We start from the raw sequence: 27,203 nt of genomic DNA, 5'->3' as shown, positions 1-27,203 counted from the left end.
TATTTATTTGACAGAGAGAGACACAGCGAGAGAGGGAACACAAGCAGGGGGAGTGGGAGAGGGAGAAGCAGGCTTCCCGCTGAGCAGGGAGCCCAATGTGGGGCTTGATCCCAGGACCCTGGGACCATGACCTGAGCCGAAGGCAGATGCTTAATGACTGAGCCACCCAGGCGCCCCTCCAATAGACTTCTTAATTGAAAAAATTCTTGTATTCTTATCCACTTTCTCATGATGTATTTCCTAACACATTAATTTAAATCTATTTCCTTTCTCCTACTGCAAGGTTCCATTCCGATTGATACCAATATAATCACTCACTTGCTTTATCCCACATTACATGCAGCAGTCCTAGAATAATAATACAAACAAAATAGTATCACCATCAGTGTAATTACTGAAAAAAGTTTGATTTTGGTTTTGCAGTTCCTTTTGTCCTAAGATATATAAAATTTATATTAATCACTTAACGTCTAAGTGAACTGAAATTAACAGCTGTGTAGAATGTTTTCAGACTCTCACTGCATCCTTAAATTAGAAAAAAATATTTGATCATGTGCTACATTTGAGCTATTAGATATAAGAAACTATGGGCACACACTTACTGAGAATTTCCTATTCCACTGTTTCTCAAACTCGCATTTGATGTATTTCATAATTGAAATACCTGGGATAAATGATCCAGAATGACCTATATTTATTAATACTGAAACTTTAAAAAAGTATGATCAAATTTTCCATTGCTACCCCCAACACACTTCCCCAAATCATCCAATTGAAGCCCATATACTATAAGGGTCTTTCTAATACCATCTTTCTGAGACTCCCCTTGGTTCCCAGTGGTGTGTGTTCCCCTTTGCTGCAATAAATGATAAATGAAACTTCTCAATTCCTGGTATATTCTTGGTTTTAAATGCTCTGACAGAAACTAAAAGACCTATCAACCAATGGCAATGGATTTTATTTTGGTCCTGATTTTAGAAAAATATCTATTAAGACAAGATATTTGAACACTGGATATGTGGTATTAAAGAATTACTGTGTTTTTTTTAAGGTGGGATAACGGTCTTGTGGTCAGATTTTTCTTTTCTTCCCCAAAGACTAGTTATTTTCTAGAGATACACGTTTAAATACCTACAAGTGAAATGATAGGATGACTGATATTTGCATCCCGGGGCGGGGGGCGGGGAAGAACAGGTTAGAGCTATAGACAATCAAGACTGTCAAAATGCCAGTAATTGTTAAAGGTTGTTAATGAGTAAGGTAATTATTCTACTCCTCTGCATGATCGAAATTTTCCAAAGGTCTTTTTTTAAAAAAATTCATTCTTTTAGGAGAGAGCAATATTGTAAGATCAAAGAAAAAGCCATAGTATGGCACTCAAAGAGTGAAGCATTAACCTTTCCGAAGGTTGGGGCTTTCTCTCTTATCTCCCACACCTGCATCAAGGCTGCTAAATGGGTGCTCCTGAGTGTCTCAGGCAGAGCAATGTCTGAATTAAGTGAAATTGTATGTGAAACCACATGTGCTACGATTAAGGATCCTCTGACATCCCACCAGCTACTTCGTTGCCTCCCTGCTCAACTCACTCCATCCCAGCCTCCGCACACACCCAAGATGGTGGGTCAGGGCAGCCAAACAGGTCAGCTCTGCCTCCCAGAGCGTGCGTTGGCGCCGGCCCGCGCAGGCGCATTTCTGCTTCCCTGCCCGACCTTGGCGGATCGCGCCTGCGCGGTGGGGAGCTGCTCGCAGCTCCCGCTCGGCCTTGGACTGGCTGCAGTCTCCGTTTGAGGGCGGCCGAAAGTGGCTGGCTTGATTAAGATGAGGTTTCTGCTAGTTCTCCTGGTGGCGGCGTCGGCGGTGATCCGGAGCGATGCCTCGGCCAACCTGGGCGGCGTGCCTAGCAAAAGATTAAAGATGCAGTACGCCACGGGGCCGCTGCTCAAGTTCCAGATTTGGTGAGTATGTGTGCCGGGCCCCGGCAGCGCCGCCGCGCCTCTGCGAGGCCTCTGTCGCTATGTGAGGCCCCGGCTCCGCGGCCTAGTGGGCTGAACCTCCCCTGGCCCGGAAGAACGGCGCCAGCAGCCCTCCGCAGCTTGCCTTCTCTGGGGTCCTTCCCGGGACTGCCAGGCCGCCCTTCTTTCCTCCAGGCAGGACCGTTCACTTGGCTCAGTTCTTTTTTTGCCTCCTCGAATGGTGGGAGTGGGGAAGGAGGGCACGAGAAGGTTAAATACTGAAAGGCGAAGACGTGGGGACACTTGTCAGTACGGAGGACCGGTCGGCGGCGTCACGCCATGGCCACCCCGGCTGCCTGCGGAGGTGGGCATGAGTTGGCGCAGCGTCGGCGGAGATGCTGGAGCGTTTGCCACCCAGTGCCCCTTTCCTGTCCCCTTTCCCAGGGTTATGCCAGGCACCCTCGCTGCCCTCCTGGGCGAAGGTTAATTCGGGTCGTTGGAGGAGACCCGCGAGTGACAGACGCCTTTTCTCCAGGACCTGCCGGGGTGACTGTTGAGTGAGGGAGCGGGGATTCTGACAGCTGGAGGGCGAGGAGAGGTCCAGGGAGGCTGATTCTCAGTTTGCAGTTTCCAAAATGTCTTTACAAAGGAGCACGTTGCTCTTCTGACAGTGGTTCACTCCCAGACAACTCTTTTATCTTTTCCCCCAATCCCCCTTACACCCGCCTCCCAGAAGTTGCCTGTACTGGCATGTCTTTCTTTCTACCTTTCGAATCTCGTGTGCATTCAGAGAAACAGAAAAAAAGAAAAAACCCTAAACCAGAAAAAAACCCAGCAGTTTTCGACGTTATTCTGTAAGTGATTTTGTCGTTACCTGGTTAAGTGTTAGAACCTGAGCAGTGATGCATGTAATAAGGCAGGTGGGGCTGGGGGAAGATTTGAAAGGCAAACTAAAATTGTAAAATTGTAGAAGTTAGAATACTGTATTGCAAGAGATGACTTTTTTCAAGATCGGATGGTCAGGTTAGTAAATTTTTCAGAGTCCTGATACTTTGGAGTATTAGTGTTGGCCGTAATGCAGTTAAAATCGGCTTTTTAAAACTTTATGTGTTAATTTAAGTGTTCTAAAGGTTAGATTTCCTATGTGCCCAGCTGTTTTTTTTTGCTTATCCTTTAAAGAGTAAGCAAATATTTAAAATTTAAAAAATCCATTTAAGTTACCCTTAGAGTCAGGAAGTGAGATGGTGAGGCTTTATTTTTGGAGTGAAAACTATAAAAACTTTGCACTTTCCTCCTGATTAAAAAAAAACAAAAAAACAGAACAACTCCCTGTACTGTTTACTATGTGGCCAGCATATATCATTTTCATACAATACTGTAAATGGGGGTTATGACTTGACCATTCCTTTTTTTTCCATAATTTTTTTTTTTTTAATTAGAAAGTGGCTGTCATTTTTTTCAACCTATAGTTATTGGTAAGGATTGTGATACTTTGGATGTAAGTAGTTAAAAAAAAAAAGACTGCATTTTCCAAGTTACATAATTTTTGTTTCCTACTTTTCCACCTCTTGGTTTCACTTGTACTTTTCCAAAATACTCTTCTTTTACAATTCTTCTATTGGAATACTTGTCACAATAATTTAAAAAGTGTACCTTCCACTGAGGTTGTTCATAACAAATACAGGGAAGGGCATTTAGTTTTTCAATTAAACTTTTTAAAAAGTCTTAAGAACTTCAGTTGAGTTTCTGATACATAGTTTCTCTTTCATTTTTCCTTTCCTTCTTTTTTTTTTTCCCCTTTAAGTACAAACTTGTCCCAAAAGTCTAATGAGAGTTTTCTTTTGTTGTACCTGGAGCACAGTACATACAAAAGTTATTCAGTTTTGTTTTGTTTTTTAATCGTAGATGGGAAATAATTTTATTAGTATGCCCTCCATATACAGGTAAATTTAGCTTGTTGTTTGTTACTTTTTCCCCCAGAGATTAATCTGTATATAGTAAATTGAATATTGGGTTTCTGGTTTTGGTAGAATCTCTTGGACATTCATTTGCGAGTTTGGGAAAGAAGAGGAAGCTAAAACAATTGAGGATAAATACGTGAAAATGCTTTTAATTCTATTTGAAATCTGAGTGCTATAAAATGCAGGTTTTCATTAATTACCACTGTGAACAAAGGAGAGAACTATTTTTACCTTCTTTTCAATCACTTTTGTCCTTTATTATTTTATGAGTGCTCTTTCTTTAACTGTAGCTCAATATATCATCTATTAATTGTACCACTTTTATAATTGCTAATAGAACAAGACAGCAGCACAACACACAGATGGAATTAAAGGGAGAGAGTGTGCAAAACAACTTAAAACAAACTTCCTTTTCTATATTGATGTATCTTTTCAATAAATATTCATTCAGTACCTGCTTGTGCCAGGGACTAAAGATACTATGGTGAACAATATAGATGTGGTTCCCCATGAAGCTTCCAGAGGTGCACAATACTGCATTATACACCTAAGTCTTTGGGGTTTTTTTTTTTTTTTTTAGGATTTTTATTTATTTATTTGACACAGAGAGATCACAAGCAGGGGGAGTGGCAGAGGGAGAGGGAGAAGCAGGCTCCTGGCCGAGCAGGGAGCCCGATGCAGGGCTCGATCCCAGGACCCTGGGATCATGACCTGAGCCGAAGGCAGACAGTTAACTGACTGAGCCACCCAGGCGCCCCCCCTAAGTCTTTGGTTTATGTCAGTTGATGGAGCAATAGAATTAGATGAATTTGATGACACTGATTTCATATTTGGGGGAAAAACTTATCCTGCTTATTTGGATGTTTAAACATTGAACATAAAAAAAAAGGAAGTTTTCTAATCGGAGCTTAAAATAGTTTCCTTATAACATTTTCCTTCCTTGTGATTTTTATGAATAAATGCATTTTATGTGTAAATGTATACTGACAGATACTGTTTGGCATGATGTTTGTATTCATGTTTTATTTTCCCCATATATGAGATTTAACATGTAGTCAGACCTACAGCATTTAATCAGTTGTTGTAGTTTAAAGAGCTTACTGGCAAAAATAAAAAATAATTAACAAAAATAAAGAGCTTACTGGCTACAGCTCTTTACAGTTAAACCTTATTTGGATATTTAACAATTGATTCACTAAGAATAGTAGATTAATGTTAAGATTTCAAAACATAGTCAGAATACAGAATTTTCCAATTTTTGTTAATTTAAGAATCCACTGCTATAATTTTAGGGCAACCAACTTCTAAAAGTATTTTTAAGAGGTAAATGAAACAACTACTCCAAGAACAGATTTTTATTTATACAAACTCAGCCTTTGCTTTCATGATATGGAGGCAAGAAAATAAAGGGGATTAGGGAGGGTTTCCATGAGGAAATCAACTTTGAACTGAGATCTAAAGGTTGAGATTTAATTGCTGGAGAGCTTTCAAGCTATGGGAATAACACGGTCAGTGGCCTTGTAGTAAAGAGAACATAATTGCTTAAGAAGGCCAGGGCTACTGACCTCAAAGACCAAAGAGAAGGTGGCACAGATTCTGGAAGGGCTGGCAGACTATAAGGAAAGATCAGTTAGCCTCACTGTGGAAAAGACTATTAGAGGGGACAAAGAATAGATATGGGGAAACCATTTAGGGGGACCGTTGGGAGCTGCCCAGGTGAGAGATGATGGAGCTTGGAATACAGTGGTGGTGGTAGCAGAATGTAAAGGGACAGATTTAACAGATCTTTAGGAGATAAATTTTGTGGTTTTGGTGATGGGTTACATCTTTGGGGGGAAGGAGAGGAGGTGTGGAGTGAGAGGTGTCAAAGATGGCTCCTGAGTTCTGGAGTGGTGCTATGCCATTCACTAGAATGATAAACAAAGGAGACAAATTTTATGGATTTTTCTTTCTTTCTTTCTTTCTTTCTTTTTTTTAAAGTAGAGGGTTGGATTTTTTTTTAAAGATTTTATTTATTTATTTGATAGAGAGGGAGAGCACAAGTAGGCAGAGCGGCAGGGAGAGGGAGAAGCAGGCTCCTCTCTGAGCAGAGAGCCCGATGTGGGGCTCTATCCCAGGACCCTGGGATTATGACCTGACCCGAAGGCAGATGCTTAACCAACTGAGCCACTCAGGCGCCCCTGTGGATTTTTTTTTTCTTTTTGGTGGGAAGGAGTGGGAGGAATCCTGAGTTTTTAAAATGATAACAGGGGAATATCCTACAAAGAAATTTTCATCTCCCCAAAATAGCCATAATAACTAAAACTAAAAACTTATTTTATTTATTTATTTATTTTAAAGATTTTGTTTATTTGTCAGGGAAAGAAAGAGAGCAAAGCAGGGGGAGTGTTAGGCAGAGGGAGAAGCAGGCTCCCTGCTGAGCAAGGAGTCCGATCCTGACTCGATCCCAGGACCCTGGGATCATGACCTGAGCCAAAGGCAGACACCTGACCCGCTAAGCCACCCAGGCGTCCCTAAAACTAAAAACTTAAATACCAGTTACTGTATTTCACCAAACCTAAGATATGATGGATTATAAGATACATCATTATTTTATATACCACTCAGAGGGAGAGAAATACTGCCGTTTAAACTGTGACACAGAAATGATTATAAGATAAATACTGATTTTTCAAAAAGATGCTAAATAGAAAAAACGTACTTCTTAGAATCATTGAAATAAAGGAGTAGTAATTTGATCCAGGTAGAAGAGTACTAATGGAGTGTTAACTAGAGAACAAATAAAATGCTGGCTGCTACACCTACCACTACGTTAGATTTTTAAAGTTTTCTGTAATTATGTAGAACTTAGTCACCATTTTGTTTTGTTTTTTACCATTTAAACAAAAAACTGCAGTATCTAACTGAGTAATGTACACATAATAGTGGTTTGTACTTAATAATGAACAAAGTACTTTAGTCCAAAGCTTTTAGAGGTAGGTAAAATATGAATGGTTTTAAAGGTTTTATCTCCTCTTACAGAAAAATTGAAACATTCTTTCTTTACCATTTGCCATTAAGGTAAGTGGTGGAAATCAAATTGAATGTATCATTTGGAAATACCAAGATAACCTCATAAATTTTGAATAGTATAGTTACTGGAAAACTGCATTTGCTGGGCTAACAGTTCAGAGGCCCAGGTTCTTATTTGATCTGCCTCTTATCTTCTGAATGACTTTCCGGAAATTATTGAATCTCTTTAGCTCTCAACTTGTTCATCTGTAACATGATGATGTTGGTTGCATTCCAATTACCTCTAATATTCTGTTACTGTTTTATACTGTTAGGAAGCTTCAAGGCAAAAAATGAAAGCATACATATGTGTTTCATTTCTGTCACCTTTTCTGCTTTCCAAAAAGGGAAATCAAGTCATGTTTTCACATATCTACCTTGATAGGGGTGCAGCCTAGGATTGGTGAGGAAGAAATCTTGCCATGTGGGTTTTAGCAAGAACTGCTGATGAAATCAAGTCCTTGTTTTTTATGCCCTTTTTTACATGCTATTTGTTTTGCCCTTTTGTCCAATATTTAGGAAGATAAATATTAGTTTTTTATAGTAATGTTTGAAAACCGATTGTCTGGTGGGAGAAACAGAAACATGTTAAACAATATTGTAGTAAAGCATTCTGTTCAGAGTGTTCTAAAAGAGATCGTAATGGAGGGCTTTAAAAACCTAGTGGAAAGAAAGGTTATTCAGGGAGAGTTGGAAGGCTTTGAGAGGAGGAAATTAAATCTTGAAGGGTATGGGGAAAGCACCAGGAGATGTAGAGAAAGAGCTTTATAAAAAGGGAAGATCATATGTAAATGAAGCCTGACTCAGCACAAAGAAGGGAGAGGGGACAGGAAATAAAGCTGGAGGTAGATAATCGATTAAAAACTAGCACAGCATAAATGCTGTCATTTATCAAGTTTTATTGTAATGTTTTATTTTTATTGTCTTTAATGTTGTGATGAGAACTTTGGTAAATAAACTTTTGAAAACTTTACTCTGAGACTTTCATCTTTTAAAAAAATTAAATTAGTTTTCTGGCTATAAAAATAATACAGGTTTCTTGTAAAAATAATAAAAAAGTGTAGGGGAGGAGACATTTTTTTCCTACCCTTCTAGGTTCTTTAGCCTGGTCTGTTAATCAAAATGACATAAGACAGATGAACAGGAGAAAAACATTTAATTACATACTTATGAGAGCCCTATAAAAAATATGAGAGGCAAGAACAAGTTGGGCAATTGAGGCTTATATAATATCCTGAGCTAAAGAATAGGATAGGGGCCTGGGGCTTCAAAGGGGAGGAGGGTAATTCACAGGACAATAAGAAGAGCAGATGTTTGGTTAAATAGATGTTTGCTCTGCCACAGAAGTCTTTCAGATAAAAAGTTACCCCTGATAATAGCTTTCTATTTGGGCCTATCTAAATTCTTTTAAGTAGTTAAGGGAGCAGTGAGTTTTTTTGTTTTTGTTTTTGTTTGGAGTCCGTTTGGTCTAAATTGCCTTCAGCTCAAAATAAGCCACCTGGCAAAGTGGCATATTTTGGGGTCACATATTTTGCTCTCCCCTCAGAAGTACACAAGAAAGTAGAAAATCCTTGTAGCCCTCTATTAACATTTTGAAGAACATCCTTCAAGACAACTCTACACACATACTGTATTATGTAATTTTACAGAAGTGATCATGTTCATAGTTGTATGCTTTTTTTTTTTTTTGAAATTCTCCTTCCCCTCCATCACTTACTGTTCAGTGTCAGTAATTACAGATATGCATCAGCAGGCATAGTATTACATAAGATGAGTGTTCCTTAATTTATCTAACCAGTGCCTTATTGGTTAACTCTTAGGTTGATCCTAATTTTTCACAAAATTATTTTTAAGGTGAATATCCTCAAATATGCTGTATACTTATAATTTCTGTAAACTAAACCCACAGAAGCACAATATTATGATTATGTCAAAGGGTATTACATTTAAAATTTTGATATTGTTCAACTAGTTAATACTCCTACTGGAAGATCTTAGAGAAGTAGTTGGTTTTTTAAAGATTACTAGTTTATTGCACTGTAATCAGAATACGACATTGGCTATTTTTACTTACTGGGCTTTCTTTGTGATGTAACATGGTCAATTGTTGCAAATGTTCTTTGGGCTATCGGGGATTTCTCTTACTAAAATAAAACCTGATGGATCTGTGAAATCTGCTAATGACAGTATTCAGATTTTCTGCAATCTTTATTGTTCATCTTCTATCACTTATTCCGTTTTCTAACCATCAATTTTTTTAGGGCCTCAAAATACATACATATATATTTTTTTGCCTCAAAATATTTTTTGATTCTGCTTTTTGGTTTTAAGGTTCTTGTAGTGCTTCCTTACCTCTTATTATCCTTCTGCTTCTTGTAGAATATTTTTGGATGTAGGCTCTATTTTGACTTCTATTTGCTGTTTCTGCATTTTCGTTTTATGACATTTTTTCCATAGTCCCTCAGGTGTTTTTTTTTTTTTTTTCTGTTTCTCCTCCCTTTTTCTCAAAACAAGAGAAACTGCTTCAGATATTATCAGTTGATGAACTGTATCCTCTTCACTAGATTATTACCAGTTTACTACTCTCTCTTCTTCATTAGAATATTGCCAGCACCAAAAAGGCATAGATTTTTGTCTGTTTGGCTTCCTCTTGTTCTAGGTTCTATCTCTTTTGACTGTCATCAGTCAATATTTATTGAATAAGTGAGTACAACCTGTTGTAGTCCACTGTGGTTTGTCCTGAAATAACCTAACTGCCCTCCCTGCCCCCCTCCCTCCCCCTTATATTCCTAACTGGAGTATAGATAGATATCACTTAATACTGTTCATTTCTGGTAGGTTTTTACCTGGTTGGCTTCTGTTCCAGTTTGGTAGCTGTTAGGCATAGAATGTAATACATGCAAAACTTCCGTTTTGAACATAACTCTTATCAGTAACACTCTTGGCCTGGCCTCCATGCCTCTACTGGTGGGGGTAAGCTTCCAGAATTCATTGTGCTACTGCCAGTCTTCTTTCTGCTGCTGTGATATCAGACACACCCTTACTTACTATTATAACTGCATTATCCTGTTGGTGGTTTTCTTTCTACGATTCCTGGCTTCTTTATTGAGTTTATTCTAACGTCATGTGAAATCAGTCTACAACCAACAGGTAAATAAATATACAGGTCAAATAGGAAAGCAATAAAGCAACCCAGAGACTTCTTCAGTTTGGCCATTGACTTAGCATAGAACACAGTATATTTTTTTATCAGACTCTTTAACAACTTTTAAAAATGCACTGAGGGTGAGTTCTGTGGCATGTAATTAAAAAATGTATTGAAAAGAATAAAAGCTTGGCATCGTATATGAAGTATTTTAAGATGAAACAAAGAATTCTACAAAATGCAGTTGTCACCATTTATTGAGTGACTGCGTACCTTATAAATCTGTTAATAAGTGTTTTCCAGAGTAAACAGATAAAATTCCTTCCCCAGGAAGAGCTGAAGGAGCTAAGTAATTTATAAATTTGTGGTGGAATAGTCTTTAGCAAAAGAATTCCTGAAATGTTATGCCAAAGGTATAGAGAAACTAGAAGCTAGTGGCCTCCAGAAGAAGACAAAAGTATGAAGAGAATAAAAACAGATTACTAATCAAATTTTAGGTTTGTTACATCTTTGGAATACACTTAGTAAAGAAGCCAGGAATCTTAGAAGCCACTTTAGGCATATTTCGTGTATGTGTTTTTATTGCGGTGGCCACTGTAGTGTTTCAAGATTTGAGGTAGCTAGAATGGAAGTCACTTGATTTCGTATAATACTGTTCCTTAATCTGACAAGCTGATACCTTTTTAGTGCTGCTATTGCAACTTCTTAAAAAACTGAGCAAATTCTGGGCCACATTTTAATCTTCAAAGTGTGTGAGCACTCCTGTTTGCAATTTTTAAGAACATTTATCAGTTTAGTCTATTTTTCACTCCCTGAATACCTTGTTTCTTGTGTGAGAAACAGAGAACATCTTGCAGATTTCATTCCTTAAAGCACTTAGAGCAGGTGATGCACCAGACAAATGTTTATTATTGTACTTCATCTACTAAACAGAACAAGGAAAAGTAAAGATTATATCTAAAAACACAGCTTTCAGTGATCAGTGAGCTGTTGGACTGAGCAATGCTGTAGACAATTAGAAAGCACAGTATTTACCAAATACCTTCCTGATTTTCTTGGTACAGTGTGGGAGAAATACTAGTTGAAATTCTTGGGATGCAAGTAGCAGAAACCTTTTTGAACTGGTTTGAACAATACATTTGGAAATGCATTTTAAAATTGTTGAGAGAATAGTCTTAGAACCCAAAGGCAGGGATGCAGCCGGGCTTTAAGACGAGCTAAAATAGAAAACTGGGAAGTCGGAGATGAGCTAAAATAGAAAACTGGGAAGTCGGAGAAGACGTCATTCACTTTTCCCTGGTTCACATCTGTACTTTTTTTCTCAGTAAAAGGTACTTTATCTTTCTGTTTCTCTGAAGATTCACTTATCTTCTCAGTCCTTTGAAAAATTAAACATGTTAAACGTTCACCTTTGTGGAGATAGCCACGTTTTAAAATCCCATTTCTTCCCTTTTAGAGAGGGAGCTCAGGCCTTCATAAATACCTGAGATTTTGCCCTGTTTTCTTTTCTTTTTTTAAAATTATTATTAACATATAATGTATTATTTGTTTCAGGGGTACAGGTCTGTGATTCATCAGTCTTACACAACATACAGCGCTCACCATAGCACGTACCCTCCTCAATGCCCATCACCCAGCCACCCCATCCCCCGGCCCCCCTCCACTCCAGCAACCTTCAGTTTGTTTCCTAAGATTAAGACTCTCTTACGGTTTGTCTCCCTCTCAGGTTTCATCTTGTTTCATTTTTTCCTCTCTTCCCCTGTGATCCTCTGCCTTGTTTCTTAAATTCCACATATCAGTGAGGTCATATGATAATTAATTGTCTTTCTCTGATTGACTTATTTCGCTTAGCATAATACCTTCTAGTTCTGTACACATAGTTGCAAATGTCAAGATTTCAATTTTTTGATGGCTGTGTAATATTCCATTGTGTATATAATACCACATCTTCTTTTTTTTTTTTTTTTTTTTTAAAGATTTTGTTTATTTATTTGAGAGAGAGAATGAGATAGAGAGATCATGAGGGTCAGAGGGAGAAGCAGACTCCCTGCTGAGCAGGGAGCCCGATGCGGGACTCGATCCCGGGACTCCAGGATCATGACCTGAGCCGAAGGCAGTCGCTTAACCAACTGAGCCACCCAGGCGCCCCACATCTTCTTTATCTATTCATCTGTCGGTGGACATCTGGGCTCTTCCCATAGTTTGGCTATTGTGGACATTGCTGCTATAAATATTGGGGTTCAGGTGCCCCTTTGGATCACTACATTTGTATCTTTGGGGTAAATAACCAGTAGTGCAATTGCTGGGTCATAGGGTAACTCTATTTTCAACTTTTTGAGGAACCTCCATACTGTTTTCTAGAGTGGCTGCACCAGCTTGCATTCCCACCAACAGTGTAGGAGGGTTCCCCTTTCTCTTCATCCTTGCCAACATCTGTCCTTTCCTGACTTGTTAGTTTTAGCCATTCTGACTGGTGTGAGGTGGTATCTCATTGTGGTTTTGATTTGTATTTCCCTGATGCCAAGTGATATTGAGCACTTTTTCATGTGTCTGTTGGCCATTTGGATGTCTTCTTTGCAGAAATGTCTGTTCATGTCTTCTGCCCATTTCTTGATTGGATTCTTTGTTCTTTGGGTGTTGAGTTTGGTAAGTTCTTTATAGATTTTGGATACTAGCCCTTTATGTGATACGTCATTTGCAAATATCTTCTCCCATTCTGTCAGTTGTCTTTTGGCTTTGTTGACTGTTTTCTTTGCTGTGCAGAAGCTTTTATCTCGATGAAGTCCCAATAGTTCATTTTTGCCCTTGCTTCCCTTGCCTTTGGAGATGTGTCTAGCAAGAAGTTGCTGCAGCTGAGGTCAGAGAGGTTGCTGCTGGTGTTCTCAAGGATTTTGATGGATTCCTGTCTCATATTGAGGTCTTTCATCCATTTTGAGTCTATTTTTGTGTGTGATGTAAGGAAATGGTCTAGTTTCATTCTTCTGCATGTAGCCGTCCAGTTTTCCCAACACCATTTGTTGAAGAGACTGTCTTTTTTTCCATTGGATATTCTTTCCTGCTTTGTCAAAGATTAGTTGACCATAGAGTTGAGGGTCCATTTCTGGGCTCTCTGTTCTGTTCCATTGATCTATTTGTCTGTTTTTGTGCCAGTACCATACTGTCTTGATGATTACAGCTTTGTAATAGAGCTGGAAGTCTGGAATTGTGATGCCACCAGCTTTGGTTTTCTTTTTCAACATTCCCCTGGCGATTCGGGGTCTTTTCTGGTTCCATATCAATTTTAGGATTATTTGTTCCATTTCTTTGAAAATAGTTGATGGTATTTTGATAGGGATTGCATTAAATGTGTAGATTGCTCTAGGTAGCATAGACATTTTCACAATATTTATTCTTCCAATCCATGAGCATGGAACGTTTTTCCATTTCTTTGTGTCTTTCTCAGTTTGTTTCATGCCCTGTTTTGTTTTAGTAAGAAGATCTGAGAGATTGGGATTTGTGATGGGCTCAAGTTTGATATAAAAAGATCTGAGAGATTGGGGTTTGTGATGGGCTCAAGTTTGATATAAGTATTTGACTACAATTAGGGGCAGACATAATATAGAAAGGGGAAAAGGGAGAGTGGTTGGCATCGTGAATCAGGACACTGAATACATGATGGACTCAAAAAAGCACAGAATCTATTTGAAATAGCACAGACAAGGCATTTTCTTTATTTCTTAAATTTCCTTTCACATAGATCATCTCATTTGTATCCAGGTTTTTTCTTTTAGAAAAGTACTGTGAAAAATATTTTAAAGTGAGCAATTGCAAAAGTTGATTCCATATAGTAAGATATTTCTATATTACTAGGGATTTGCAAAGTGATTAGGACTTAACATTAAGATTTCAGAGTTTAAATCTACTTCTTAAGGACCTTTGGTCCCACTGCAGGAAGAAGAGGCAGCTGCTGCAGCATATTTTTAGCATGTTCCCATATTTATGTGTTGGGGGTACACTGGAAGTCATAGTTTTACTCATGGACCCAGAAAGAATGAAGTAAATTGGAAGAGCTGGGTGTGGTAGTAGAAGTGGAAATGACTGGCTCCTCACTATGTATGCCTTGAATTTCACATTTTGTAATGTGAACCCCAGGTATGTTTTGTTTTGGAAAACATCTGTAAGCAGTAGAGATTGCTATTTCAAAACAGGAAAATTGATTTTGGGAAAACAGTTATTTAGGAAAAAAGTTCCTTAGGTTTTCTTCACAATTCTGGAGGCAATGATAGGGAGGAAAGTTTACTTATATGTAAGTAAACTTGTCTAACAATATGTTGTCAGTTTTGTAAACTGCTTCATCTTTCAGAAATAAAATAGGTACAGTTTTTTTGTTTTGTTTTTGTTTTTTTGTTGAGGTATAATTGACATATTAGTTTCAGTTGTACAACATAAAGATTTCAATATTTGTATGTAGTGCAAAATGATTACTACCGTAAGTCCAGTTAACAGCAATCACCATACAGTCACAAATTTTTTTTTCTTGTGATGAGAACTTTTAAGATCCATTCTCCTAGCTACTTTCAAATATCCCATACACTATTACTAACTATAGTCACTATGCTGTACATTCTATCCTCATGACTTAACACGTTTTATAACTGAAAATTTGAAAAAAGGTACAGTTTTAAAGTCCTTTTTGGATTTCAAGATTATGGACTAATTCCATTTGGAGTTTGATGCAAAGGTCTGAGACCATACTGAAGACTTGGGACTGGGAGAACGGAGGATAGAGCTAGGCTTCTGAGCACAGTAGCCAGAAAAGTAGGTGACTAGGAGGAATCTGACCAGAAGTGTTGCCTGCACATAAATACACCTCTCTAGCTGGGCCTCTTAGGGCTTCCCTTGGCAAAGGATTGGAACTCCCAGAACAAATATGAGGGACTTATGGGGGCCCACAGGTTTTTACAGAGGGAGAATCTCTAGGTCTTCGTCATGGAAAAACTTCAGAGATCTCTGCCATCAAGAGGTCAACTATATAGGTACTTGCTTGTGGCATTTTGGCCAAAGGGAACTTATTTCCTGGACAAAGAGAAGAATAGCTCTTGTACCATCTAACTGTTTTATTGGGGTCTAGTGGAAAGGGCTAGGATGTCAAATCACAAAGTCCATGTTCTGGTCTCTCAGCCCCTGACTAAGGCAGGGACCACATCTGTGTCACTCATTACTACATGCCTAGTGTCTAATATAGTGCTTGACATGTAGTAGACATTCAATAAGTATTTGAGTGAGTGAATAAATAAATAGTATATATGGATGTATAACCGTGGAAAGTCACTTCATCTCTTTGGGCTTCATATTTTCTCCATCTATAAAAAAAAAAGTTTCAACTCAATTAACTTTGTCTCTAGCTCTCACAGTGTTTCATTAAAAGTTAGTGAATATCATTTTAGATAATTAACTCCATTGTAAACACTGATGCAAACTTGAGGACATTGAAATCAGTTGCCATGTCTTGGTTTCAAGGTAGTTAGGCATATAGGTATTATTTTTTGTAATATCCTCAAAACAAAAGCAACATTAAAAATTTTCTTATAGAGAAAGCAATTGACAAAATACTACAATTTGGTGACTCTAACACAGTAATAACATTAGCTAAGGTGAATGTTTACTAAACAAAGTATGTGGAGATTCGTAAGTTAAGTATTTAGCTGTAGAAATTTGTCTCCTTTTGCAAAAATTTCATACTTTTTAGGGACTTAATCTCTTGTGAAATTTTTATTCTAAATGTAGAGGAAGTATTAATTGTAAAGAAAATTGGTGACTCTCTCTCTCTTTCTTACTTCTCCCCCCCCCCCCCCCCAAGTGCGTTTTCTTAAATTGAGATCTACTAATATTTGGGCTGTTACACCCTGCCAGATACAAACCTGATGCTGGTGGTTGGTTTCTTTTTCCTTGATGATAGTGTGATCAACGAAGTTGGCACCTTAGTTACTGATTCTGCTTCCTCTGTACTTTCCTTGCTTTATATATTCATTAACTTAGAACTTAATGTGGTTATGTGTTTAACAATCTTACCTGAATTTGTAAGCTCTTTTGTTGATTTGGTGGTACCACCTCCTTTTTTTCTCTCAACATTATTGAATTATGATTGACAAATAGAAATTATGTATAGTTAAGGTGATGATTTCATTTACATGTATATTGTGAAATGATTACCACAGTAAGGTTAGTTAACACATCCATCACCTCATATAATTACCTTTTTTATCGGGTGAGAACATTTAATGTTTATTCTCTTGACAACTTTCAAGTAATACAGTATAGTTAGCTACAGTCACCTTGCTGTAAATTAGATCCCTAAAATTTGTTTTGCATCTGGAGGTTTGTATCCTTCCACCATCTCCCCATTTTGCCTATTCCACAGCCCCTGGCAACCACCAGTCTACTCTCCATGTCTCTGAGCTTGGCTTTCTTAGATTCCATGTAAAATGAAATTATACAATTTGTGTTTCTCTGTCTGACTTATTTCACTTAGCATAATGCCTTTAAGTTTCATCCATATTGTTGCAAATGGTAGGATTTTTTTTTGCTGAATAATATTCCTATGTGTATTTATACCACATTTTCTTTATCCATTCATCTATCGATGGACATTTAAGTTGTTTCCATGTCTTGACTATTTTAAGTAACGCTAAAATGAACATGGGGGTGCAGATACCTCTTAGAGTGATTTCATTTCCTTCGGGTATATCTAGAAATGGGATTGCTAGATCATATGGTAGTTCTATGTTTAATTTTTTGTGGAACTTCCAAAATGTTTTCATAGTGGCTGTACCATTTACATTCCCACCAACAGTGCACAAGTATTCTCTTTTGTCTACATCACTGCCAACACTTAACTATCTCTTGTCTTTTGGATGATAGGCATCCTAACAGGTATGGGGATATATCTCTCTGTGATTTTGATTTGCATTTCCCTGTTGATTAGTGATATGGAGCACCTTTTCATGTATCTGTTGGCCATCTTTATGTCATCTTTGGAAAAGTGTTCAGGTCCTTTTGCCCATTTTTAGTTAGATTATTGACTTTTGGCTATTGTGTTGTATGAGTTCCTTATACATTTTGGATATTAACCCCCTTTATCAGATATCTGATTTGAAGATATTTTCTCCCGTTCTGTAGGTTGCCTGTTCATTTTGTTGATGGCTTCCTTTGCCCTGCAGAAGCTTTTTAGTTTGATGTAGTCCCACTTGTTTATTTTGCTTTTGATACCTTTGCTTTTATGGTCAAATCCACAAAATCGTTGCCAAGACTAATGTCAAGGTGTTTACCCACTGTGTTTTCTTCTAGGATGCTTATGGTTTCAAGTCTTATGTTTAAGTCTTTAATCCATTTTGAGTTGATTTTTGTGTGTGATGGGAGATAGTTGGTCCATTTTCATTCTTTTCACGTTGCTGACAGTTTCCCAACACCATTTGTTAAAGAGACTATCCTTTCTGCAGTCTTGGCTCCTTTGTTGTAAATTAATTGGCCATATTTCTGTGGGTTTATTACTGGGCTCTTGATTCTGTCCCATTGATCCATGTGTCTGTTTTGTGCTGCTACTATACAATTTTGATTGCTGTAGCTTTGTAATATAGCTTTGACGTAAGGAAGCATGGTGCCTCCAGCTTTGTTCTTCCTTCTCAAGATTGCTTTGGCTATTCTGGTTTTTTTGTGGTTCCATACAAATTGTAGGATTGTTTGTTCCATTTCTGTGAAAAATGCCATTGGAATTTTGATAAGGATTGCATTGAATCTGTAAATTGCTTTTGGTAATGTGGACATTTTTACAATATAAATTCTGATCCATGAGCACAAGATATCTTTTCATTTATTTGTGTCAATTTTTTTCATTAGTGTCTTGAAGTTGTCAGTGTATCCTCCCCTTATAGATGCACTCTGGTGGCCTTTTCCCCTTTTCTTGTTGGGGAAATATATATCCACAGTATAGTTGTTCAGAAATTTTAATGGAGATATTTGATGCTGTTGACTTAATTTCTGGAGTAATGTTATGGATTGCTGTCATACTGCTGAAAATTACCTTCCCAATCTTTGTTTTCCTTTGCAAAGTAGAAGCAAATTTTAGAGTCAGAAGGGATTTAAGAGTTCTTTAAGTTCCTTTTATTGTGATTGAGCAGGCATGTTTGCCCAGTTAGGGGCAGAGTGGAATAAGAACCAAAGTTTTCATGTCTCCTGCCTTGGTATTTTTTAAGCTTTCTGTGCCCCAGTTTTGAAAGTCCCTCTTTCAGATGTATAAGAATTGTTGTCGTTTCAGTATTTATCCTCATTGATACCCCCACAAAAAGCAACTTGATTTGAGAGCCCAAAATATGCTGACATGTATGAATAGGTATTTGCTGCTGCCCAACAATAACCCAAATCTATAAAGTTTAATGTTCTAACAGATGGATATACGTGGTGGAGAGCATCAGTTGTTACTACTTTGTCACTGTTTGTGAGAAATGCTTTTTTAATCTTGGCAATTTTTAGGCTTTGTCTAAATGCAAAGTAAGTGTAGGCATATTCTAAATCGCTTAACAGAAGCACTTTTATTTTTCTGCAGTGTTTCCTGAGGTTATAGGCGGGTGTTTGAGGAGTACATGCGGGTTATAAGCCAGCGGTACCCAGACATCCGCATTGAAGGAGAAAATTACCTCCCTCAACCCATATATAGGTAAGTAAATTTCAGTAACTTAAAAGGAATTTTTAAAGTGAATTTTTTTCACTTTTGTGAGTAAACTTTTGTGAACTAGTTCAATTAACTTTTCTTGGTTATTATAATTTTTTAGTTGGTTACAATAAACAGAACACTGTTTTATAAATAGCAAGTTTATTTGATCCAAATATGGAAGAATTTTTCTGTAAGAAGGAAAAGAGGATTATTTCAGAGATGGTAACCTTCTAAGGATGTGTTTTCTTATATAATTTTTACTGTGGAAATAGATCAAGAACTCCCAAATTTTTATACGAAGTCTGTACTGTTAAAATAATATTTTAAAGGCTAATACTATATATTTTTACAAGTTGATTTTTGATTGATTTAAAAGATATTAAACATTTTTGTTTTAAAACTCCACAATAAGCTTTAGTTACTATCTTTTTCACTACTTGTAATTAGTAACCTTTAGATTTGGTGTCTAGAAATTGTCTATACACATATACTTGAGTTATGAAGTTTTGAATTAGGTGAGAAATTGTGGCTTCTGATGAATTTTTTTTTTTCTTTTGATAGACACATAGCATCTTTCCTGTCAGTCTTCAAACTAGTATTAATAGGCTTAATAATTGTTGGCAAGGATCCTTTTGCTTTCTTTGGCATGCAAGCTCCTAGCATCTGGCAGTGGGGCCAAGAAAATAAGGTATGTAACCTATAGTTTTGATAGTTGTAGATTTTTAGGTTGTAAATGAAAATATTTTAATGGATTGTTTGTTTTTTTTAAGTACTTGTTGCTGATTCACCTGTTCACTTGTATTATTTCAGCTTCGATCACTTTTTAATCTTTGGGCATGGCACTTAACCTTTAATGGCCTTAGTTTTTTGTTTGTGATTGTTTTTTCTCGGCCTTAGTTTTTATAACTATGTATTAAGAATGATTGGGTTTTGGGGCACCTGGGTGGCTCAGTTAGTTAAGTGACTGCCTTTGGCTCAGGTCATGGTTCCAGGGTCCTGGGATCAAGCCCCCACATCAGGCTCCCTGCTCGGCTGGAAGCCTGCTTCTCCCTCTCCCACTCCCCCTGCTTGTGTTCCCTCTCTTGCTGTGTCTCTCTCTATCAATTAAATAAATAAATAAAATCTTTAAAAAAAAAAAAAAAGAATGAGTGGGTTTTATCTTTTTACTATTTGAAGGATAGGGAGGTGTGACTTTAGTAGAAACTGGGCACAAAATAATTTAATACCTGATATTGATTATATAGATTAGGTCAAATCATATCCAACAAAACATAATATACACATAATGTAGGCCTTTTATACTAACTTTATAGGTATTAATGGGTTTATTTACATTGAAAATGACATTTCCAAGAATAAATCCATTATGGATTTGTCCTTACTAAAATTTTGTCTGTTTTTATTTGTCCTTATATATATATATATATATATGAATCTTTGGTGCTATTTCTATTTTCCTTTGTAGGGTCTTGCTGTGGCATATATTCTTTTTAGATTTCTTTCATTTGTTTTACTTAAAATCATCTTTTCTAGAGGGTTTATCTTTTTGCTGTGAGGAATGGGACTAATTATATTTCTCTCTTGGATGGGATTGCTTAGGTTTCCTTCTAAGGAGTATTCTGTTTTGGAGTCCTCTCTCTGGTCTTGTTCTTTAGTTCTAGGCTGAAACTACCTTTAGTGGACTCCTACATATCTATGCTTCTTTTTCTTAGGGAACCATTTATTTCCAGTAACAGGCAAGGCTTCTTAACATAAACATCCTCAGGTGCTTCCTCTTATTGAACTGTGTCTCTACCTATTATTAGTAAGATTGATATGCATAAGATTAAGAATTGAAAGTTAAGTACTGATGATGTTTTGTGTTATATTTATTAATTCTATTAATTCCAACTTTAGTGCATTTTACTTCTGAAGACATAACATTGTTAATCTGCTGGGGAAGAGGAATGTACTTGAAAGCTCTAGCTTTCCTGACACTTCCTTGTGTATTGTTCCCATGAAAATAGACATACAGTTTCCAAATGCGAGGGTAACCCCTATGAAATCAAAGCCCACCTAGTTCAAGTGGGATGGGAGGAGAGCTTTTTCTCACTCGCTATGGGCATTTTTATTTACTTTTTTGAAATAACTTGCTGTGAATTGACATCCTCATTACATCCTGTTTTTAGTCAGGTGATTTTGTTAAATTAAAACCTTCCTGTCCACCAAGGAACTTCTAGCCTCTTTTGAAAGGGTATAGATTTGCCTTCAAAAGGGGAGCGAATATAATTTAATATGCTAGTGCTTTCTAATCTACTTTTTTCTTATTTGACTTAAAATGATTTGTTTGGAACATGGACAGGTTGTATTGAATACATGGAGTTGCTGATTATTGCATCACTAGTCTCTTGTGAATTCATACCTTATATTATAAAAATGGTGAAATAAACCCTTCTTATGCTGGAATTCTTTTGTTTAACTTATTAAGGCTATTATGAAATCTCTAGAATTTCTGTCTCTACATTATGAATATATATTCAGTGTGTGTAAAGCTGTGAATTAATGTTTCATTTTCCTTATTCCATGTATGTTATCTGAATATACAGAATAGCAATAATAGTCTGTATAGAAACTTTTTTTAAGAATTTATTTATTTATTTATTTTAGAGAGAGAGAGAGAGAGAGAGAGTGAAAGAGCAGGGGGAGGAGCAGAGTGGGAGGAAGAGGGAGGGGAAAGAATCTCAGACAGGTTCTGCGCTGAGCGCAGAGCCCGACATGAGGCTTGATACCACAGCCCATAACCCTGAGATCATGACCTGAGCCGAAACCAAGAGTCGGATGGTTGACTGACTGAGCCACCCAGGCTTCCCTGCCCCGTATAGAAACTTTTAAAGTAGATTTAAAAACAGCCGTTACCAAATAAAAATGAGACTCTGTATTTAAAAGATTACTGTCTTCAGTTGTAATGTTTTGCCTTTAAAATAACTTTGCCTGCTGTACTTAATTATATTTTCTTTTAGGTCTATGCATGTATGATGGTTTTCTTCTTGAGCAACATGATTGAAAACCAGTGTATGTCAACAGGTGCATTTGAGATAACTTTGAATGGTGGGTTCTGAATAGTTTGCATTCTGTAACACATTTTAAATGATTTATAATGACCATTGGGCTTTTCTGTTTTTCATAATATGCAAAACTATCATTTTATATGGTCCTCAACTCCCCTAGCTTGAGAATTATGTCCATATGATGACCCCTGAATGTATAACTCTAGAGAGCTCTAGATCTCTCTTCTAGGTGCTATACCTGGGAATCTTTTTTTTTTTTTTTTTTTTTTAACACATAATGTATTATTTGTTTCAGGGGTACAGATCTGTGATTCATCAGTCTTACACAATTCACAGCGCTCACCATAGGACATACCCTCCCCAATGTCCATCACCCAGCCACCCCATCCCTCCCACCACCTCCCCTCCAGCAACCCTCAGTTTGTTTCCTAAGATTAGGAGTCTCTTATGGTTTGTCTCCCTCTCTGGTTTCATCTTGTTTCATTTTTCCCTCCCTTCCCCTATGGTCCCCTGTCTTGTTTCTCAAATTCCTCATATCAGTGAGATCATATGATAATTGTGTTTCTCTGATTGACTTATTTTGCTTAGCATAATACCCTCTAGTTCCATCCATGTCATTGCAAATGGCAAGATTTCATTTTTTTTGATGACTGCATGATATTCCATTGTGTGTGTGTGTGTATATATATATATATACATATACACCACATCTTCTTTATCCATTCATCTGTTGATGGACATCTAGGCTCTGTCCATAGTTTGGCTATTGTGGACATTGCTGCTATAAACATTGGTATATCCGGGAATCTTAAACTCCTCCCAAACTGTTGATTACCTCTGCTTCCTGCAATTCTTGGGTACTCCAGTTTGCACCTTCCCTGGCATTGCTCATTTATTTATAATGGCACTGTTCTCATTCTTCCCAGAGTTTCCCATGTCAGAAAGCTAGGATAACCTCAGTTTCTCCCTTAGTCTCCATATCTAATGGATTACCAAGTCTGATTCTTAATTCTACCTTCTACATTTCTCAGAGTTCTACTTCTGATTATCTTTATCACGATTATTTTCTTACCCTCTAATACATTCTCTAAACTAGAGGTTGTCAGATATAGCCTATGAGTTAACAGTATTTTTAAAATTTTTTTAGTGGTTACAAAAAAATCAAGACTATTTTATGGCACATGGAAGTTATATAAAATTCAGATTTTAGTGTTTATACCTAAAGTTTTGAGTTTCATCAATGAAAAATTTGTGGAAATTTATTTCTCTGGTTATGTAAGTACCTATGAGATATTTTTGATTTTCTCTTGAGCCATAAAGCCTAAAATATTTATTCTGGCTTCTTACAGAAAAATCTGCTGATACCAGCTCCAAACAGTAGAGTGATTTTTTTTTTTTTTAATGCACATCATTTTCATCTCGTTGCTTCACTGCCTCAAGTTCATTAAGTGACTTTATTTTGTCTTCAAGATAAAGACCAGAACATTTAATAACACCCAAAAGGCCTTGCTTGATGTAGCCTCAGGATTGGCAAACCGTGGCCACGTGGATTCTGTGTCCAGCTGCCTTTTTTTTTTAAATAAAATTTTATTGGAACACAACCGTGCCTACTCATTTATGTATTGCCTGTTGTTTGTTTCAGACTACAATCAGAGTTGAGTAGCTGTGATGGACTGTATGTCTTCCCAAGCTGAAAATGCTTACTGTCTGGCACTTTATAGTTTGCTGACCCTGATCTAGTCAGTGCTTGCCTCTCCAGCCTCCCTTGTACCCCTCTTCTCTTGTATTTCAGCTCTCACTTTTAATGACAGTATTTTCCAATTTTAGTGATACCTCTCACTTAATAAGTACAAAGGCTCCTTTCTAGCCTCCTATGTCCCTCAGCATCTTCTAGTTTTAATTCTTAGCACACAGTTGTGATTTGTAGCTATTTGTGTAGTGCTTTTAGTATCTCCCCTACTGGAATGTAAACTCCATAGCAGCAAGAAGGGTAATTCTCTGGTTCACTACTGTATCCCCAGCTGTATATATAGACAATAAATATTTGTGGAACGAGCATTTATTATAGACTCATCTTTAATTTTAAGGGGTGGTACTGTTTATTTTTATTATAGATGTGCCTGTGTGGTCTAAGCTGGAATCTGGCCACCTCCCATCCATGCAACAGCTTGTTCAAATTCTTGACAATGAAATGAAGCTCAATGTGCATATGGATTCAATCCCACATCATCGATCATAGCCCCACCTATCAGCACTGAAAACTCTTTTGTAAGTAGTTTAAGAATACAGTAACCATTTATAGATATCATTCTCATCACAAAAGATACTAGATATTCCATACTACTTGAGTTCCCAATTTAAGATTTAATAGATAGATGTTTTCTTTCTTAAAATTTATTAAGTGATCAAGAGCGTTTGGACCTGCCAAAACAAGGTAAGGTTGTGCTACTAATTTTATCTTCAAGGCTTAATAACTGGGCCTTTATATAACATCACTTTTTTGGCTGGAACTCCTAATAGTCAGAGTTGGTATATTATGCTAGAATATTTATATACATATCTTCTCTTTACCTGCAAATAAATAGTTCCTAAGAGTATGCAGATTCTTTTAACATGCTCGAGATAGAAAATTTGTAAGCAAATGTGTGTGAACAGAGAGAGGTGAATGTTAGTTAACTTTTGCATAGCAGAGATGTTTTCAGTTCTTTTCTTATCAATGGGTTGATTTTATAAGAGTGAATTTTGAAATAAAATATTCTTTTTTCTCTTTCAGACATTAAGGGATTTTTTGCAAGAGCAGCGTGACTGACATTATGAAGGCCTGTACTGAAGACAGCAAGCTGTTAGTACAGACCAGATGCTTTCTTGGCAGGCTCGTTGTACCTCTTGAAAAACCTCAATGCAAGACAGTTTTTCAGTGCTGGCACATTTTGGAATTCTGCACATTCGTGGAGTGCAATAATACTGTATAGCTTTTTTTTCTTCCCCAAATCCACTCAGTTAACAGTTTTTAAAAAATGTAGACATTACCACTTGTACCTTTTTTCCTTAGTCATATTTGGAAAAGTAGAAAATTGAGTTACAATTTGACTTTCTTTTCAAAGATGTCTGTTAAATCTGTTGTGATTTTATATGAATTTTCCTTTTTTATAGTTTAAAATTGATCTTTTGGGAATACAGCTGAAATTCCTCAATACTTTATAAGAGGTTATCAGGCATCTTTAATTTGGTCATGTCCAATTTACATAGTTTTCAAAATACTGCAGATTGTGAACAGTGCATTATACGAGATTATGGGGGGAAATCCTATATCCAGAGTACTCTACCAATTTGTGTGTATGTGCGTGTGTGTGTGTGTGTGATTACCAGAGAATTACTAAAAGACCAACTGCTTTTTAAATATTGTTATGTAGTTCAAGTGTCTTGCCTTGACCAATCTAATGAGTTGATTAACTGGGCCTTTATACTTAACTCAATAAAAAACTAAGCAGATGTAAGTTAAATAAAAAGTTTGAATTTATTGCCCAGCGTACCTATTAACATTATATTTAAAAGTTGTCTTCCTCAATTTTTGTTTTTGACTTGCAGATAATTTCATAAGGAACATGCTTTAGTTTCACACACAAATAATAAGTCATTTACCATTTTTAGGGTAATTGAAACTTAGTTCCCTTGAAAGTTCAGGTAAACCTCTTTACACCATTAATTTTAGGTGAATAGAGATTACTTGTCTAATAATTTAACTTGTTTAACATCATATATCAGAATTTTATTATATTTAAGGAACAAAATCGAAAAGTTTTTTATTCAGTGAATTTAATATCTTTTCAGAGTTCTAAAAAGATAGTTTTTTTAAGCAAAAAATTTAAACTGCTGGACTATAAAGGTAATTTAGCAGAAATAGGATCATAATATAGAAAAATAGTCATATATCAGCAGTCTTAACATATTTTAGCTTCCATATGGGAATAGAAGGGGTAGGTCTAGATTTGTTGCTAGAAATAAAGGGATTTGAGGAAAAATTAAGAGATAATTCAACATTTGGTCTACCAAGCACTTAGCACAACCATATACTTCATTTATCAGTGAATATTTGTTGAATTAATGTCTGGTAATCATCATGATTTTACAGCCTCAAGCTGGAACATACTGTAATTTCTAGCTAACAGGAAGGTAGTCTGATAATTCACTGCAGAAAATTGATTTAATGACTTCTCCTTTTAATTAAGACTGCAGAACTGTTAACCTAAGTCGATACAGTGGCAAGAGTCAATAGAGATTAAGCTGGAAGTTACTTAGAGGTTATTATTCAGGTGTAATATTTTATCTTACTTATGATAAAGGCTTAAAGCCTCGTTACCTTCATTTGTAGCAGCCCAAATGTCTGTCTTCTGCACGTTGAACACAGTGCTCAGTGTGTGTAGGGCCCTTCTTCAGTGGATGGCCATTCCCCTAGTGACAAATTAACCTTTTGGCATTTAGACCTTCCAAACTTGAGCCTTTGGATGTTCCCATGTATGTGACAGGTCAACCCTGAAAAACTTAAGATTAAATTCTTTTTTCATGTTTGTCTTGGGTGAATAACTTGTCTTTTGGAGAATAGCTTTAAGTGGCTTAGACACTGATAAAACTCAGTGTGTTCTTTTGACACGCATCTCAATACTGTTTTACCTTTGACCCTATTTAAATCTAGGATTTAATAGAGTCTAGTGAAAAAATTAGTGGGAAGCATGAATATAAACAAGGAAAAGGGGAAAGTTAGAAACTATTTAGAATTAGTTTTATTATATTTCTAACATTTCAGAATTTATTAGTTGCTTACAAATTGGTGTGGCTGTGTAGTTTATAAATGTTTATGTACTATATTAAGTAGAAGACCATAGAACATTATAGCAGGTTGGCTAATGTTATTGGGGTTTTTACCACAGTTGCTGTTATGGAAGAAAATACTTGTTAGATTAATAAAAAATGTTGACAAAACATGGCTTTATACCTCAGTGTCAAGATGTGCAAGACAAATATGCTTTCAGAATATAAATACATTTTTTAATGGCATTAACATTAATGACAGCAGTTGGTCAGCCTTTACCATTGTCAAAACACAACAAGATTCCAATAATAATTCTTTCTTATTTTGAATGTTGTTAGTTTGGGACCTTGATTGGTTGGCATTTTATCATTGTCATAATTTTAGTTAATTCAGATTTTAAAACCAGCCTGCAGAATTTTTAAGCATGATTTGATGATATTCAACACTAAGGCTTTAAAAAATCTCTCTTGAGAGAAACATGAGGGTTTGTAAAGTTTAGGGGCTTACTACCATAGCAGTGTGAAAATAAACTTCTATTAAGCTGATGT

The 27,203-nt window shown here is 36.7% G+C and overlaps 1 protein-coding gene across 1 annotated transcript; it reads left to right on the top strand.

The window, feature by feature from the left end:
* The first annotated feature begins 1,708 nt into the window (after window positions 1-1,708).
* Window positions 1,709-26,825, top strand: SELENOT (selenoprotein T). The gene is made up of 6 exons (XM_032408455.1): window positions 1,709-1,955; window positions 18,691-18,801; window positions 19,360-19,486; window positions 21,798-21,885; window positions 23,960-24,113; window positions 24,619-26,825. Exons 1-5 carry the CDS (start codon window positions 1,819-1,821, stop codon window positions 24,082-24,084), a joined length of 588 nt encoding a protein of 195 aa, XP_032264346.1. The 5' UTR covers window positions 1,709-1,818; the 3' UTR covers window positions 24,085-24,113; window positions 24,619-26,825.
* The last annotated feature ends 378 nt before the right edge of the window (window positions 26,826-27,203 follow it).

The sequence above is a fragment of the Phoca vitulina genome, unplaced genomic scaffold, assembly GCF_004348235.1.
Source record: "Phoca vitulina isolate PV1807 unplaced genomic scaffold, GSC_HSeal_1.0 scaffold10, whole genome shotgun sequence".
Taxonomy (NCBI): Eukaryota; Metazoa; Chordata; class Mammalia; order Carnivora; family Phocidae; genus Phoca; species Phoca vitulina.
This window is presented reverse-complemented; position numbering and strand designations above follow the sequence as displayed.